This window comes from Chelonia mydas, chromosome 8 (assembly GCF_015237465.2).
Source record: "Chelonia mydas isolate rCheMyd1 chromosome 8, rCheMyd1.pri.v2, whole genome shotgun sequence".
Classification (NCBI taxonomy): domain Eukaryota; kingdom Metazoa; phylum Chordata; order Testudines; family Cheloniidae; genus Chelonia; species Chelonia mydas.
Window position 1 is genome coordinate 4680067 of NC_057854.1, and position 17784 is coordinate 4697850.

The following is a 17784-nucleotide window of genomic DNA, read 5'->3' on the forward strand; positions in this document are numbered from 1 at the left end:
CTGCCCGCCCCGCCTCCTGGGCAGAGGAAGTACCGCCCCCGCGCCCGCATTGGCCGGCGGCGCCCCCGGGGCGGGGTTCCGCCCTCGCTAGCGCACCCCATTGGCGGAGGCGGCTGCCCGTCGCGGGCGCTTGGCCGCTTCCTGCGGAGGAGAGGGAGGCCGCTGAGGTGGGTTGGAAGCGGGGAGGGGGCGGGACGCTCCGGTCTGCAGGCCGCCGACGGGCCAGACCCGGGAGGCCTGGCGGGGGGCCTGGCCTCGCCTCAGGCACTGTCCCCCCGGATCCGGGCACCGCAGGGCTCAGGATGACTGCCCCCAGCCCCCCCCTCAAACGGGCGCCCCCCCCCCAGGGCCTCCCCACCCCCCAGACCCGGGCGCTCCCTCCTCAGACCGGGGGCTCCCCAGCCCAGCCCCCCCTCAGACCGGGCACTCCCCAGCCCAGCTCCCCCCCGCAGACCCGGGCGCTCCCCCACCAGGGCGTCTCCTCAGCGCCCCCCCCACCCCCCCGACCCGGGCGCTCCCCAGCCCAGCTCCCCCCACCCTAGGAAGAAGGCACAGCACCGTGCACAACGGGGGGGGGCACAATTACACCAGGGCGCCGAGCTCAAACCCCCACAGCGTTTAACAGGGCAGAGCAAACATGATGTACCCAGCCCCCCCTTCTCTGCGGGGCCTGCATAACACTGCACCACCCTGAGACCAGGCTGAGGGTGATGCTAAACATCGGGATAGCCCCAGCACCATAGCACAGGACAGCATGGAGAGGGACCCCAAGTAGCTACATGCCCTGGTGCAGGGCAGCCTAGACCCTGACCTGTGTAACTGGGGACATTACTCTCCGGCTCAGCCGAATCTCACACACACCACATTGGACCTGTGCCACTTGGTCAGACAGCTGAGAAGAAACCGCTCACAATTACTGATGGAAGGATAGAGGCGCAGGAGGAATAGATCAAGGTATGTTTAGGGGAAAAGAGAATATTCGTTGAAATCTGCACCCAACAACTGCCTTAATACCCGCTTGCAAACATGAACTGGAAGAAGCTGACTGACAAGTTTATCTCCATGCTGAGTTAGTGGCAGCTTTCTCCAGGCATGACTTCCACAAATAGTCCCAAATAGAAAATTACAAGGATTACACAAGACTGCCAACCCTGGCTAGGGCATGCACCATTACACATGGTCCTTATGCAGTTTATATCTGCTGCTGGAGATGAGGGAATGAAGGCCTCTGAGCCAGCCTCTTTAAATCATTCAAAATCTTAAACAATTAACAAAGTACATTAGATCATTATAAGAATGGCCATCCTGGGTCAGACAAAAGGTCCATCTAGCCCAGTATCCTGCCTTCCGACTGGCCAATGCCAGGTGCTTCAGAAGTGATCTATCCCCTGTTGCCCATTGCTAGCTTCTGGGAAACAGAGGCTAGGGACACTTCAGAGCATGGTTTTGCATGCAAGTAACACATGCTATGATACCTCAGATTGTTTTTCTCCCAGACTCCTCATCCCTTCCTCATTTGGTTTGAATCTTCACTTTCTTCTATACTACTCTTTTATTTAAGAGCCAGCCTACATTTGCAGAATAAATTTTTCACTCATCTAACACATACAGACCAGGATTTTCTCCAAAGCCCTGTGCAATGCTCTCATTATGTTGAACCCGAGTTAAAACAGAAGCAGTACAGGAGGAGGCTAGTTGTATCCTTACTTGTAATTTTTATTTCTCTTAATGGTGTGAACATTGCTCTTGGGTCCATTCTGCCACAATGGAGATAGCAGCTTTGATTTTTCCTGACTTCCCTCCTTTGAGTTTAGACTCATGCTGTAGCACCACACACTGATTCCCAGGACTTCCAAAGCTGAAATAACATAAACCAGGTAGAAAACATCACTTCCACTGTAGATAATAGGATTAATAGAATTAAAGATGTAACCACTTCCAAAATTAATTTTAGCAAGAACATCTGCATATATACTGGGGCTTTGTCCAGACCAGTGCATGCCCTTCCCATTATGAGAAATGGAAATTACAGGTTAAGAAGTCTAGTTTTTCCTCATCCACTGGTCTGGATGGTACTCACAGGAAATAGTAAACAGTAAGAACTGGTTCCTAGGGCAGTCTCACTCTGGGAGAAATGAAAATGAAAAAGTTACATTTATTTACTTTTCATAGTTTTAATTTGACTTGCATGTTTAGGTTAGATAAGGGGTAGGAGCGACATCAGTCTTGCGTGCTGTGAAGGAAAGCAAACCTCAGGGGCACACATACGATAGAGTTTTTAATTTTGAGTCAGTCGACTGCCAGTTAACTCAAGATAGCTGACATGTTTGTAAAAACTACTCTGGACTCGCTCCTAAAATTTTTGTTCCTGGCTACAAAGGTTGTGGTTTATTCTAGGGATCAGCCTAGGTAATAATTTATAGGGAAGACAGGCTCCTAGTGGCTGCATTGCAAAACTCATTGTACATCTCAGCTCAAGCCTAGGAGGAGTCCTTTGGAGATACCATACCAAAGAGGCTTTTCTTGTTTAATTAAGCATCACAGTTGGTGCAGTTATTGGACTATGGAAGAGATGTTTTCTGAAGTACATTTGCTCCCAAGCAATTTTGCTCAACCTTTATTTTTAAAGTAATTTTTTTTAGCACCAAAATTGCCCTCGGTTGGAGACAGCTATGAAGATAAAGGAGGATTTCTGTGATCTGATGCAAGTTTGTGTGTGCAAAAAAACCCAAACCCCTTATTTCTTTCTTCAGAGAGAAATGTTCTAAAGCAGGCATCAGCTGTCTTAGAATCTTGAAATCATGTGCAGGAATTAATATGCTTTAATCCAAGTTGTTGGAGTTGCACACAAAAATGTTCCAAGTAAACTCAATCTGCTCAAGGCTCTTGTATTGGTTTATCACATCTGACTGTTTCACCGTATTCTTCTAGGCATAGGAAAAGGCATAACATATTATAGTCTCTGGGTACCCAAGGGGAAGATGGGGGTCTTAAAATACAGCCTCAGGCCAACTTTCCATGCACAGCCTCTTAGATATAGCAGATCCCCCTTAGAGAGTAACTGATACCAACAGGTCAGAGCCCATTTCTCATATTCCTCTCTAATGTGCAAATGCTTCCTCAACCCTCCTCCCTGCCATTGCTGGCAAACAGCCACCAAGCAATTCCTATCAGTCTCTCCTGGAAGATACAAGAACGATCAGACCATTGACTTTTCCCAGGGGTCTAAGGCACCTTGCCACCACCTGCCCTTAGCATGAAACAGCTGTGTCTGCTGTGGATCAGCTTCCTGAAACTACCTGCCTCTGGCGACACAAGCACTGCCTTTCAGGCCTCTGCAGGACTCATTCTCTCTGTACGGGTTAGCAGTGGGCACATACCAACCCACAAGTTTTCTGGGGTGTCCAGCCCCCGTTCCATTGACCTCTCACAGAATTCTCAGATCTGCTGTTCCCAGGGGAACAGTATTCACCAGCTTGCAAGATTCAACTCAGGATCACCACTCTGCTCAACACACAGTATTGAGATATAGATATTTAGATATAGTGGAAAGAAGAATATGTTTATCATCAAGGAACAGAGATTCAAGTGATAGAGAGTAAAAATATTGGAAACAAATAGTTACATATAAAGCAAAATCATAGTATGTTTTCTAAAGCCTAAATTTAACTAACAAGGCATTCCCCACCCCCTACAAGATAGCTTACCTCAAGTTCTTTTTCCCGTGTTTTCAACCAGTTTGGCTGAGATCCCTTCTCATACAATCAAGTCCACTGGAGGCTTGTCTTCACAAATGGAAGGAAAAAAAGTGGGGAGGGGGAGTTCATCTGCACCCTAGGTATAGTTTCCAAGTTTCATTGTCTTACTCTTAAATGAGATAACCCCTGCTGGTTTTGTTTTCCCTGCCATCTCTGCAATCTATTGATCACCATTTTGCTCAGACTGTAAATGGGCGTCTGTTGTGAAGCATACAGTACTTAATTTTCAGATGTCCAGTCAGAGTGAGAGAAGCATCTCTTCCCCCCTGTCTGCCAGGGGTCTGTGGGTCACCTTTTGATGCCGTGCTTTAACTCAGGCCTAGAGAACATAATTTTTAGTATATATACATGTAACAACACATTTTTCTGTACATACATCTCTCAATGATTATGACGACCAGTGTGACACAGGCTTTCATTAGAACCTTACGTGACATTCTCTGGCAGACTAGTAGATAGATGCCAAACCAGGGGGTCTCTGTAACTCTCATACACTCCTGTGCCCTCTGCCAGTTGGCATCAAGACAAGGCATGGGTCAATGACTTCATATCATTTGGAGTCCAAAGCTGGTGCAGAATGATGCAGCTCATATACTGAGTGGGGCAACATGCTGGGATTACATGACACTAGAGATCCACTGGCTGCATGTTGATCTCTGGGTAGGGTTTAAAGGGTTTGTCAAAGTTAGTAACACCCATATGGCCTGGTACCTGTGTACCTGAAAGACCACTTGTCCCCTGCAACAAATGCCACTGATCCTCATTATTAAAGAGAGGGTCCTGGGCAGGCGGTTCTCCTGTGTATTGCCTTGAGGCACGGGTTTTTCTTGTATTTTTTCTTTTCTAATACTAGCTGGCTACATGGTTGCTGGCTGGCAAAGAATACTCCTGTTCTTGCTGCCAAAATAGAGATCAGACCATATGGGATAGATGATGAAGGAGCAAGCAATGGACAGATTTTTTCCTTGTCTCCCTCTGCTGGCCAGAGGATATAGTACCCACTGTGTGTACTGGCATAAGAGGCTTTTGGAGAAAGAGGTTCAAATCAGTGCCAGGCATATGTTACTTTTCCTTTTGCCTTTGTGAAACAATATGAAATGTTTGTTTCATGTGCTGGCCCGCAGCACTTGCTGGGGAAGGAAGTACTCTTGCCATCTCTCTCTTTGCTAAATTAAATGTTGAGTACCTGCAAATGCAATGCTATATTGATTGAAAATCTGTCTGAAAAAAGCGTGGTGGCCTTGTACAATTACAATATGCTCCAGCATATTTATCTTCATGAGCTTTGTCACTCTGCTAGGCTAAAACTAGCTGGCTGTAAAATACCTGGCTTAATGGAGATATCCATCCTTTATTGGGTGCACATCACTAGCCTGATCTAACAGCCGCTTGTGCAAACAGCAATGAGGTGAGAAATGATGTTTCATAAACCTATCAGAATGGAGGCATCTTAGTGCCTTTGGAGAGGTAATAATTGTCTTCTCATCCAAGCCTCCCTGTCTACATGGATCTCTAAATTTAGATGCTGAATAATGGCCGAAAAGATACCCCTGCCACACAGCTGCCTTCCCTGAGAACTCATTGTTTTAATGCACTCACTCAAAATCCTTGGGACACCCACTCTGCTTTTCTGAGGTGCTTTCCTGTCTGAAGGCATGTATACACGGCAAGCAGAAACCCATGGCAGACACGGGGCTGAGGCTATGGCGCTAAAAATAGCCCTGTAGACTTTGGGGCAAGGGCTCTGAAGCCTAATGAGGGGGCTGGGCTTCAGAGCCTGAGCCGCAGCCTGAGCCTGTCTACACAGCTATTTGCAGTGCTGTAGCATGATTCTGAGACAGCAGACCCAGGCTCTGAGACTTGCTGCTGCTGGATTCTGCTTGCTGTGTAGACGTACCCAGGGTTTGCTTGGCAGGGCCTCACATCCTGCTCACTGTCATCAGGGGAAGAGCCCCTTTGACCTCAGTTCTGTCCCAGGATCTTTCCAGTTTCCACATCCAGGAGACAAATGCAGGGCTTGCGCTGGGAGAAACAGGCTTTGAAGAGTGAGATAACAAAAAGGGGTGTTGCGTTCTCACCAGCCCCACTCACCCCATCCCCAGTTGCAGCAGTCCTTACTCTCTAGGCCTCGGCTCAGTTATAGCACATTGTTAAACTTATTGAAAACTCAGCATCGTTGAGGATTACCTTTCTGCTGCCACTTTGTGCCTGCACTTCCATTCCTTTCTGGAGGACAGTAAGATACTTCAGTTTCCCTACTGGATCTCTTCTGGACTCTCTCTAGAACCTTTCTCCATCTGTGACAATCTATTACTGTGGGAAATCACCACCACACAGTGCTTTCATTGCACAAAGAGGAAACGAAAACAGGCCCCATGTACACAGAGCATTTGTTATAACAAGCAAATAAATCTTGTGTGGATCGGTTCTGGAACCCAAGCGTCACTCATGGTCAGGTTGGGAATTATTTGCTGTTGTTAAAATGGTTCCAACTATACATAAGAGGTACTGAAGGACAACACAACTCTTGCCCCACTGATCTTGCGTGAGACTCCAAACCCTCTCCATAACTCCCATAACCAAGGTGCGTCCCTGTAAGTTGGATCAGCTGGTCTGATGGGTTCTAGACAGCACATAATGCATTATGGTGCACATAGCCCCGGAGTGCACTAAAATGGGAAAGTTAGGCTGATGGCCATAGTACCCCAGGGTACTGGGAGAAACTTGTATTAAGTGAACTATACACTGAGTTGTTAATTATTTTTGACAGAAGGCTTCTTGCACAAGGCAATTGAAAGGAGCGGTGTAGTGTCAAGTGTTGTAGGAAGAAGCCTGGAGCATGAGGGGCAGTTGCAAGAAAAGATGTGCTTCAGATTGAACCCTGGTTTGGGGGTTCAATTCCCAAAGGGGACTGTTTTTCCCCAAGCATCTAGATATTATGGCAATCAATGCCCTAGGTAGGGTTATAGAACAGTAGGCAAACTTGAAGCTGCAATGCACTGTCAAACTTGATGTTCCAGCGGTTCTCAAACTGTGGGTCAGGACCCCAAAGTGGGTCATGACCCCATTTTAATGGGGTCACTAGGGCTGGTGTTAGACTTGCTAGGTCCCAGGGCCCAAGCCCAAGCCCCATCACCTGGGGTGGTGGGGCTCAGGCTTCAGTCCCCCGTTCTGGGGTCGCAAAATAATTTTTGTCATCAGAAGGGGTCACAGTGCAATGAAGTTTGGGAACCGCTCATTGATATGTTTGAAAACCCCTCTGTTGATCACTGTTCTTTGCTGAGTGGAATGTCTCTCATATTTTGGATTTTCACTACATTATTCCCTTTAGAAAACAAATATTTACTCTCTTTAAATAAGTGGATTTGTGTCCTTTATCAAAAAAACAGCCTTTAAACAAACACTTTTGTTTTGATAACTTTTGCTGTTTGCCACATTGTTATCATTATTTGTATTACCGTAGTGCCTAGCACCCCAGCAATACCTATATTAAGCCTATTGATTTGGCAGGGAAGGAAAAATCACCATGCAAGTTGAGTCTCGGGAATTCCTGCGTTGCACTTCTTCATTTTGTAGCTGGAAGTTGGACGCAGGAGTTTAGAACTCCAGGTTTATTTACATGACCACTGGGGAAAGCAGAGTCCCTGCTTCCCAATAGGACTCAGCACTTGCTTCTAGTCCTACAAGGTCCCAAGATCGGACTTTAAATCCACAACCCTTTATGTTTAGAAAAAAGTTATTGTAAGTCCCTTGTGGAGGTTTTTATGGGTCTCTCAGAGCCCTGGGCACTGTGACCTGTGGTAACAAAGACACCTGGCTTGATGGGCAGAGGGTTCTGATCAAGGCCCAACATTTTTGCAGAACAGGTTTTTGGTAGCATGTGGGGGATACACTTAAAAGCACACAGACGCTTGCTATTGCTGCAGCTATGATTAGCAGAAGGGATAGAACGAGACCTTCCTCACTGTGAAAGAGGCACTGGGCAGCAGAGGTTTTGCCTCAAGGGACCCAAATTTTGCTCTGCCAGGTGTGAAATAACCCAAGTCTGCTGGTCTCCAGCCTATGCTAGTGCTCTTTTGGGGACGGGTGAGCAGGAGGCCAAGGGTCTTTGCTTGCAGTGCATTTTCTGATGAGGGTCGAGTATTCTTTAATTAGCTGATTTGCTTTTCTCTTATTTATGTTCAATGTATTGTCCAGGGAGCCCAGGCTAGGCTCCCTAAGCGCTTCTTGAGTTTGGGACAGGCGTACTATCCACTGATTGTGAAGCCAACAGTGCGTAATGCAGGTCCCAAATGAGTGTCAATAAAATATATACACCCCACCAGTACCACAAACAACTGACTTCAACAGTGAAGAAATACACCAGTGTAGTAGAATCCATAATTTACCTCGTATTCTGGCTGTATGACATTATTTTAACAGGGAGGTACAGGAAGGGGAGTGAAGTCTTTGGCCAAGTGCTACCTTTCGGGAAAAGGTCTCTCATTTGACCCAAAAGGGTACCATTGGTAGGCTCCAGAGGATCTTGTTTAGTTTTGAAAGCAAATTCCATCATTGGTATTTTCGCAAATTGTTGACACTTGGTTTGGGAAAAGTATCTAACAGGAAAAACCTAAGTCATGAAAAAAATTCAGTCTAGAAATCCTCATCTGAAGAGTGCCAGGCCTAAAGTCAGTTTGAGCCATGAGTATGAAGTGGGAGATTTCGACAGAATATTAGTCTATTTCCTAAATCCATCAGCATTAGTCATAGCTTGGTCAGCATTGCCAGTTTGTAGGCCCACTCCACGCAGTCCAACATCTTTTTAGCACATTAGCAGATGAACCAGGCTTCTTGGTGGAGAAAGCTTGCATAGGAGAATACAACAGGTAGACTACTGAGGTGGCTGATAGAGCATCTAATGAGCAGGAAGCTGTTTGGCCTTCTCAAACCAGGGAACTCACTTAGCCTGTTGCTGGATTTTTAGCCAGGGGTTTTCTATCCATATTAAGTGTTAGTGACCAGTACAAGTGATAGGCTCTTTGCTCTTTTTCAGATTGAGGTTAACATTGGCTCCTACATCTGCGTGGATAAGGAACTGGAATAAAAATCCAGAACTGCTGTGTTCAGTCAATACCCCAGCTAATTTTCCATGAAACTTGTAGAGTAATGCATCTCTTTGATTTTACTGCTGGACAGATCTCTACTTCGGAAATTGTACATCTGGAATTTTATCAGCTATCGATCTGTCCCTGTAGCCTATGTTCTGCACAAGGTACAGAAGTAATTTGCAGTCATCTAAGAGAGAGAGAGCGAGCAAGCGTGTGTGTCAGTGGTGGTCTTTGAGTCTTCTGTGGCAAGGATAGCTCAGGCAGTGTTTACTTTGTACTGAAAGAGATACCTGGGCTCAAGCAATTAGGTGCCAGGGTTCAAGCAATTTTTTTTTATATTCATAACTGATACAGCAAGTCCAGAGGTGTTATGGCTATGAACTGCCAAGCCTAAGCAGAGCTCAGGGTTCTGATCTCCTTACCAACAGTTAAAGAAGCCAGGGAAGATACTGCCCATGCCACGTGTTTTAAAAGTGAACTTTGGGCATAAGATTCACCTGACTCATTTGTATCAAAGACAAGTTCACCACCCTCCTCCACCTGCATGAGTGAGAAAAAGCGGATATATCAGAGCAAGACAGGTGCTTTGTACCCTTAGCCTCCTGCTAACCCTGGAGAGAGCTTTCCTTTTCCAGATCAAGGCTGTGGAGTAATCTTGAAAGGGTGAAATTCCTGGCCATTTAATACAGTTTAGCCAGTTTGTTCAGGTAGGTTCTTTGCTTATCCTGAGAGTAGGACATATACATTCAGTTTAGGTCTGGCTCCCACAAAGCAGTTTAGATGTGTGGTGAGCATGCTTGATTGATACATTTTGACGTACTTCCAATAGGGAGAAGATTGGGGCTTGGGTAGGATCATCGCTTAAAGCCTTTTATTATGTTAATGGCTTTGACAGACATGTCCTATGTGTAGATTATTTCATGCACCAGCCTGAGGGCCAGTGTGCATACACCTGGAGATCTATTCAGCATAGAAGTGGGCTGTTTATTTATCCAGGTACCGTCTCTTGCATGTTGTCTGCTATCCCTTTGAAAAACTTCATCCTTGTTTCTGGGAGTATTTGCATCTGAGGAGAGCAAGGGAGATATTATGTGTACCTCAGTTTACTTGCTTGATTTTATTCCATCTGCCTGCATGGAGTTAAATAAGAAAGGGCTGTTAGAAAGAGCAAGCAGGAAACAAAATGATGTCTAGAGATAGTTTATCTCCAGAGAAAATACCAAGGGTCCTTAAGAGAAAAATGAGTGGGCTATTAATTGGGAACTGTCCCCCCGCCTGGTTCCAGGCAGGGCATATTTTGCAGGGCTGGGACCTAAAATCAAAAGGACATTAAGTAGTTAAAAACCCCTGTCTAGAGAGGCAGGGAGGGGAGTGAGTTGGCAGCAGCTGCAGGTAGGGAGATGATGCAGGAGAGAGACAAACAAGGACAGCAGGAGGGCAGTCTGCCTCTCTCAGCCCACAGGTAGGGGTATCTGGGTTAAGCAGAAGCTTCCTGAACTTGCAAGGAAAGGGTGAAGTTTATATCAGACCAGATATGCAGGCAATTGTTTTAACCCTCTCCTTTGATGGCTATGTGCCTTTGGGTGAACACACACCACTTTTCTTTTTAGAACTGTTTTGTATCACTTTAATCAGCTACTGGCCACATGTGTGCCGGAGGGAAGTTTCTCACCGGTGCCAAATACAGTTAGGTCTGTCACGTTACCAGGGCTGGGAAACCAGAGATCCAGTGTGAGAATGGTTGAACCATTGGGTTCCTCCTTGAAGGAAGGAAGCTAAGGGTGCACTGGAAAAGTGGTTGCAGAAGGGTCTAAAGCACAGTTCACCTTCTAATCATGACAGCATCCCACTCAGTTTCCTTTGTGGGACTCTAAAAATGGGTTTAGACTGCTGCATGCTCCAAAGTACTCCAAAATTAGCCTCCCCCAAATTACCAGGAAAGTTTGCCTACTTAAGAGACACGCAGCACTTGTCTATGGAAAAGTGAGCCTTTAACTTGGCAGTAGGTCTATGCGTCACACAGAGTTCCAATGTTGCTCGGCAGGAGGGCAGCTTAAAGTAACTATCCCAGGAGAGAAGGACAAGAGTACACAGTGAAGGAAGCACGTGGGGCGATAGGAAACAAGCTATGCTCCAGGATATTTAGTTTGTTCTCACAAGAAGGGGGAGGGGAAAGGAAAGCAATTGTTGCAGCAAAAAAAGGTGAGTAATTTCTGCATACACAAATATTCAGAAAAACATTAAAAATTTATTTTAAATATTATAAAAGGAAGTCCATTCAACTTTTAAAAACACTATGCATTATCTCTGATTGACTCCAATTTATGTAAGCTACTACATTAAAGTGCTAAACATCCTTTACCGTCCCCATATATTAGGAGTGTGTCCTAATGTGCCCAGAAATAAATATACACTGGTTTACGAGGCACTATCCCATCCAGTTTTGAAGTAAATAAGTTAAAATGCACACAGTACAAGGAGTGAATCAACTAAGACCTTATCACTGATACCTTGGGGCTCCCATCCTAAAAAAGCTAAAGCTATTTGTTACTGTTATTTTAAGGGCTAATGTTTTAGTCTGTTGAAGTGATTAGTTTCTGTGTCGTTTTGTAAGCCAAGTTCACATTTGACTGCTTGCTAATTGGGATCAGAGCTTCCTTCCTAATGCTGAATGAGCAGTTTTAAGACCTGCATGGCTCCCAGTGGCTTCCAATGAAAAAACCACACATCTGTTGGAATCATTGAAGCCTTCTGGGTAATACAGAAGCATCAGGAAAGCTCAGAACACACTGAATAAAGGAAGAGCCTACTCAACTAGCAAAGGCAGAGTCACAGAAAAACTAGACAAAGGTCTTTTATTATGGTTTTCATAAATCTGTCATTGTCTAGTTTTATACATGGAACTCACTACAAAGGAACAACTGGAGTGTGAGTTCAGTTAGTGTAGGTGACATCTAGATAAGGCAATCTGACAGGTTAATCAGTAAAATGAAATGAATTTACAACTGAAAAATAAGTACCCCATGCTGGTGGGAATCTTCATCGCTCAACTTTCCAGTACCTGACTCACTACCCTATTTTCCTAAGGAAATTTAGTATTTGATTCAAAGCTTTGTTTATGAAGAACTGTAATTTGTATTACAATATTAAGTTGTTCTTACATAATGCTTTTTATCTGTAGATATCAAAGCACTTTACCAAAGGTATACATTACCCATATTTTACAGACGAGGAAAACGTAGCACAGAGGAGAAGCCAAAAGTCAAACAGCAGGTCAGCAAAAGAGCTGGGAGTAGAACCCAAGTCTCCGACTCCCAGTCCAGTGCCTTACGCACTAGCCCACATTGCCTCCCCTGTAAAAAACATTCTTTTTTTAAAAAATACACTGGATATCACAGAAATTCGCCTCAAGCTATTCATTGTTTGTCAACAGTGCTTTGCCAACTCGCTTTCCACAATATTCATCTGTTTAAGATAAAACAAAACACAAAACATTGAGAACACTTGATGCTAAACAATCCTTTTGTAGTGGAAACGACAACCGGTTTGCTGGTTGTGTGTGTCAGGTAATGACTGGCTTTGGCACTTAATGCCCCATTTGCTGTGGGCTGTTAACTCTGAAATGTAACTTGTGTATTTCATTACTTATCTGCTTAAGAGAATGTAGCAGCCAGGTAGAATGAAAGTGTGGCATGACACACATATTTGACTCTCATACATGAGAAAGCCAATCCTACAGCCATTGACCGTTCTAGATCTGTTAGCCTTGACAGTTTCATTTGATACCATGTATTACTGGCTGGCTGCAGCAAGCTCTCCACACACCCCAAACACAAACATTTCAACATCCTGCTCATATCACAAAAGAAAAACAAATGAAAACTGCTCCCCTTTCACCCAGTGATGCATTCTGACTTTTCACATGGTTCTTATGTGATCTTCCTCGCTCCTAAAAGGACGCGCAATTACCATAACGATACGGTGGTAGCTACAGGAGCACCATGCTAGTACCAATAACCAGTTACTTGTGAAACCTCAGTGCTCATTTAAGTTCCAGTATTAATTTTTTTATCATTACAGACTTCCAGCTAGGTAAGGGGAAAAACTTGCTGAACTGGCATTACATAGGTATAAATTACCACAGATGGTAAGGAATTGCTTTCTTGCTACTTCTGTATTACAGATTTGCTCCCCACTGATCCATGGTGTTGAGTTTATGGAAGTTACCACATTATCCTTTCACTTAGATTCTGATATGCTGTTGGAACCATTTATGAAAAGCTCTGTATTTGAATACATTGAGTATGAATTGTGAACTCCTGGATGCTGTTCCCTTGATTAAACAGATATTATACGTGCCTTTATCAGGGATTAAACATACAGCAACCAGCCCAAGAAATCCTCTGGTCTAACATCAGTTGAACTTCTACTCTATGTCCCAACGTAACCCTCAGTGGATACAATAGGGACCATCACTCGAAGAAGAATCTCCAGACTTCATACTGAGTGTAAAGAAAAGCACAGCCATTAATGGATACTCTTAATACAGTAACCCCTGGAGGCCCTGCATCTCCTGGCCAGTACCTTCTGTCGTGCTAAAATTTGTACTTAAAGCCAGACATTTAAAAACAAAAACCCACACCAGAATGGTAATTGTGCACTGCATCAAACTCTCTTGTACATCCTGCTCCCCAGCCCACTTCACTCTTGTCCAGCAAGGCACTAGGAAATGGTTCAAGTTTAGGCATTTGCTGTACATTTGCATTTAAAAAGGCACATCTTTATTTTAATGATGCTGTATTCCGCTTTCATTAAAGCCCACACAACATTCCACTCTGTGGGGAAAAAAAGATTTGTTGCCAAAGCCTACAGGAAAACTCAAACTCATGTAGTTTGCTCACAGGGGTCAGGCAGTAACACCACTATGAAGTAGGCAAGAGATGGAAGTGCATTTCAGGTACTGAAATGTAAGTGAACACACCACACAGCATCTCACTGTACTTCAGAATTCTTATATGCAGTCTTGCCACAAACTAGAGAATTTATGAAGCCGGGGCAGAGATTTTTTTTTTTAAATTACAGTTTTGAAAAATAGCTGGATGTGAAAAGAATGTGTTTTCCATTTGGTAGTTGATGGCATTTGAGACCTGATCTTGATTTGCATGCAAATGTGAGGATTTGTTTATGGATTCATGCTTTGGTGATTTTTGCTTATAAATAACTAAACATAATTGGAATAATTAGCCTGATTGCTCAGCAAAAGCTCAATTAAAGATGAAGATTGAGAAATATAATTTCTATTTCTCAATCAGTAGCTGGCAGACTATGGTAATTCTTCCCATTAGTCAGCAAAGCCTCTGGGGCATTGAAATGTATAATTAATGTAAGTAAAATAATAGCTAAAGGAACACCACTGAGACAATCAGACATAGGCACACTGAATTCATGGGACAGTCATGATTTGAAATCCACAACTTTTTGAAATGAACCAGATTGACAGCACTGCAACAGACCTGGAGAGATCACCCTTAAAAGAGATTAAAGCATGCCTGGCCCATTCAATTCTTGGCCTCTGTGCTGAGCCTGGCAGCACTGGTGCCACTTGTGATTGTGGTCCTGTGACCACTATCTGTCAAGTAGGAACTGCATTAAGATCACCTAGTCTTTTGGTGAATGCTGCCAAACTGCCCTTGAGCCAAAGTCAAATCACTGACCTAGATATCAAAGGCTCCCTATCCCATTACCAATAATCTCAGAAGCTTGCGTCCAACATGCTGAGCAGCTAAAAGTATCCAAAAATTGGCTCACAAGGTGAGTCCGAGTCCAGAGAAAGCCATGTATTTTAAACAGAAGCTGATCCCCTAATGAAGTGGAAAACTAAAATGCAGGCATTAATGTTACAGCACTACTCGCTGCAGCGGAATGATCACTTCTGACCTTGTATTCCAATTATAATAAACTTGTGCTCTTCGTGTACAGCTTCTTGTTCCACAGGTATTAAAACATTCATAAAGACATCTAGTCAGGCCATTCAGTGATCCACAATAAGTACCACCAGACTAATGAGAGCATTCATAACTCAAGGAAAACATCTGACAGCTACTTGCCAAGTACTGGAAACTGGCGCTTCCCCCCATGGTATTAAAAAGTGCTTCTAATGATAGACATGTTACAGATATTTAGAACATATGCAATTATATTTTAATCCGAAGATGTTAACCCAATGTGGCATTGGTCTAGTTTGTACAGCATCTCTTGCTGTAGTTTGCTGGCACCACGTAGGGATCACAGAAAAAATATGGACTATCCCAAAGGGCAGTCAAGTCTCTGTCCTCCCACCCCTCCAAATGAAGAAGCAGTGCTTGACTTCAAAGGACTCTGTGAATCATTTGCAACGATGCTGCACTTAGCAATGTCACAGAAGTCTGGGTTTATTACTTGTTGAGATTCTGCATGCCATGCAGCAAGCCCACTCTGATTTATGTGGCAAAACTGCATCAAATTCTGTACCATCATTGAGAGATCACAAAGTCACCTGATAACCTCTGCAGCTCCTGAACTGGTGCAGAAAGGGAGCAGGCAACAGCAGAGGGGGCTGAACTACTGTCTTGTGGTGAGCAAGGGGAGGCCTGTAACACAAAGCAGCTGCCATATATATGGGCCTCTTGAACCTGCTCAGAGCAAAGCTCTCTTGTGAAACTTAGGAGCTACACAGCAGGGAAGATGCCTGAAATGTGGAGCTTCACGCCCCTGCAGGAGCGGAGATCCATTACTGTGCTGCTTAGGAGCCCCCGATAGCAGCCTGCTCTTCCTGCAAACTTCTCCCCGCTCTTCCCAAGACATTGCCTTGCTCATTTCAGCCCCTCATGCTGTGGCATGCCTCACAATCCCAGAACTGGCCACATGCTGCCTACTCCTGTAGAGTGCCTATAAGGATAGGTGGACAAGCCAAGCAGCTGGGGGATGATCGGAAAATGTTTAGTTTGGTTGATTTATGCAGCATCTTAGCAGAAGGATAGCTATGCAGTCATCTGTGAGAGCACAATGGCCTTGTGCATGGGCCCTGCACTCGCTGCAGTTACCTCAGACAGATGGACTGCTGGCCACAGAAGACCACGGGCCAAATTAAACCCTGGGTAGCAGTCTCAAATCCATCAACCTCTGTGGAATTGCAGCTGCTCATGCTCAGGGTGAATTTGGCCCCAGGTCTCTGGAGGAAAACTGGAGATTTTCCCATGCAGTAGATTTTATGGCAAGGATCTTTGGAATGTTTCTATCGTAAAACCACCCCATACTATAAGTGACTTATTAGCCATCTAAAAACCTGTGGCGAGAGTCACCACAATTATTTTAGCTGCAGGTGGTCACCTTACTGGAAAACCTTTTTTCTATTCCTTCATATTGAAGAGACCCAGCAATGGGTATTAGAGAGCAAGGTGCATGGACCTGAAATTGTGGTTTTTCTACCAGTGACTTATATTCACTTGAACATTAGTCTCAACTGCCCTTAGTTCATTCAAACTGTATTCTGTTAACAGATCTATTCCTTTGAAAGGCATTACGAGGCCAAGCTGCTTTAAGTATATTTTGGTTTGGTGCACAGAAGAGACACACACACTTTTCATTTTTCTTTTGCATTTTAAGTTTTGATGCACTGGAAGTCAGTGTATTTGTCAGGTACTGTTATGTTGACTTTGCACTGTAATTTTGAGTGCAGGTTTTGCTTGGATGGATTCTGGGAGGTAAAGTGACTATTTGGGAACGCTTTGTTTAGCATCTGGGAAAGTACCACACATGATCTAAATGCAGGTTGAACCAGGTTCATAAGCCTTTAAAAATACAGATTCTGATCCGATCTTGAGAGGCAAGTGACTCTGGTAAAGCCTCACGGAATTCCACCATCCCCAAAAAGAGAAAGATGCAGCATCTTCAAAATAAAGACTGGCCAGCTAGTCACACCCTCTTCTGAGATTCTCCCTTTTACCTTGTTTGTTTAAAAACAAAAAACATTTTTTTTGTAACCCTCCCCGGTAAAAACTATAACTGTAAAATATATATATAAATATATATATATGCGCAGTCTTTAAAGATCAAGATTTCTGTTAAATTTTTCCAAGACGGTTGAGTTTGTGTGTTCAAATATCCACTGCTGTGTTGGAGAAGAGGGATTGCAGGTATTCATAAAGATCTTTCGGTCACTCTCACTGCAGTCCATACAGCTGCTGCTTACTGGGTGATAAAGGGTCTTGTCCTGAGGAAGAGAAATTCAGAATCAATTTGTTTGACTGGGGAATGTTCTGGGGGTTTACAGGGAAGTAAAGGGAAAGTCCCACTGAGGAAAAAGTTGAGCCCATTTTACTCATTTGCTGCCCTATAGCATCTAGATACAAACCTTTTAATGAAAGAGTGTGTGTGTCATTTGGACTTGCCCTACTAGATATTTTACCCATTGCATACTTTCTTCACCCTTGACTCCTACTCCTGACTTCCTGTTGGTTGCACACAAGTCATGGACTCATGAGCTAGAAATGGAAAGGACATATGTATCAGATCTAATCTAACATCTAACGAACTGTCAGCTCTTCAGCACAGATATTTTCTTACTTGTGCATGGTGCTCTAACCAGTTATTTATGGTATTCCACAAATTAAGAAACAGTCCATTCCCCTTCCAATGTAGAATTGTTCCTTGCATCTTATAGTGCTTTGTGCAGTCTGCTTTTAAATTTCTCAATGAGTAGCGTTCCAACACTTCCCTGGGGGAGACCATGACATCCCCCACTTCTACAGCAAACACTAATGTTACTGTTGCTGTCTGTCCCACTCATTGCTGTCAGGATGAGCAGTAGAATGCATCACTTCTGCAACCATGAGTGCTGGAACCGGTTCAGAAATCAACATTTCCAGGTGAGCCCTGCCTGCATACATGGCATGGGT

The 17784-nt window shown here is 44.3% G+C and overlaps 1 protein-coding gene and 1 long non-coding RNA gene across 3 annotated transcripts in view; one reads left to right on the plus strand and one right to left on the minus strand.

The window, feature by feature from the left end:
- The first annotated feature begins 533 nt into the window (after window positions 1-533).
- On the plus strand, window positions 534-11555 carry LOC122461565. Its single transcript, XR_006283516.1, has 2 exons — window positions 534-954; window positions 8794-11555. It is a non-coding gene; the product is annotated as an uncharacterized LOC122461565 (long non-coding RNA).
- The window catches only part of GALNT10 (polypeptide N-acetylgalactosaminyltransferase 10), a 122317-nt gene continuing 115609 nt past the window's right edge, over window positions 11077-17784 (minus strand). For both annotated transcript variants that reach the window (XM_037906283.2, XM_043521622.1), the window contains exon 12: window positions 11077-17099. In XM_037906283.2, the coding sequence (XP_037762211.1) occupies window positions 16932-17099 (168 nt within the window). In that variant the 3' untranslated portion in view covers window positions 11077-16931. The remainder of the gene's footprint in view (window positions 17100-17784) is intronic.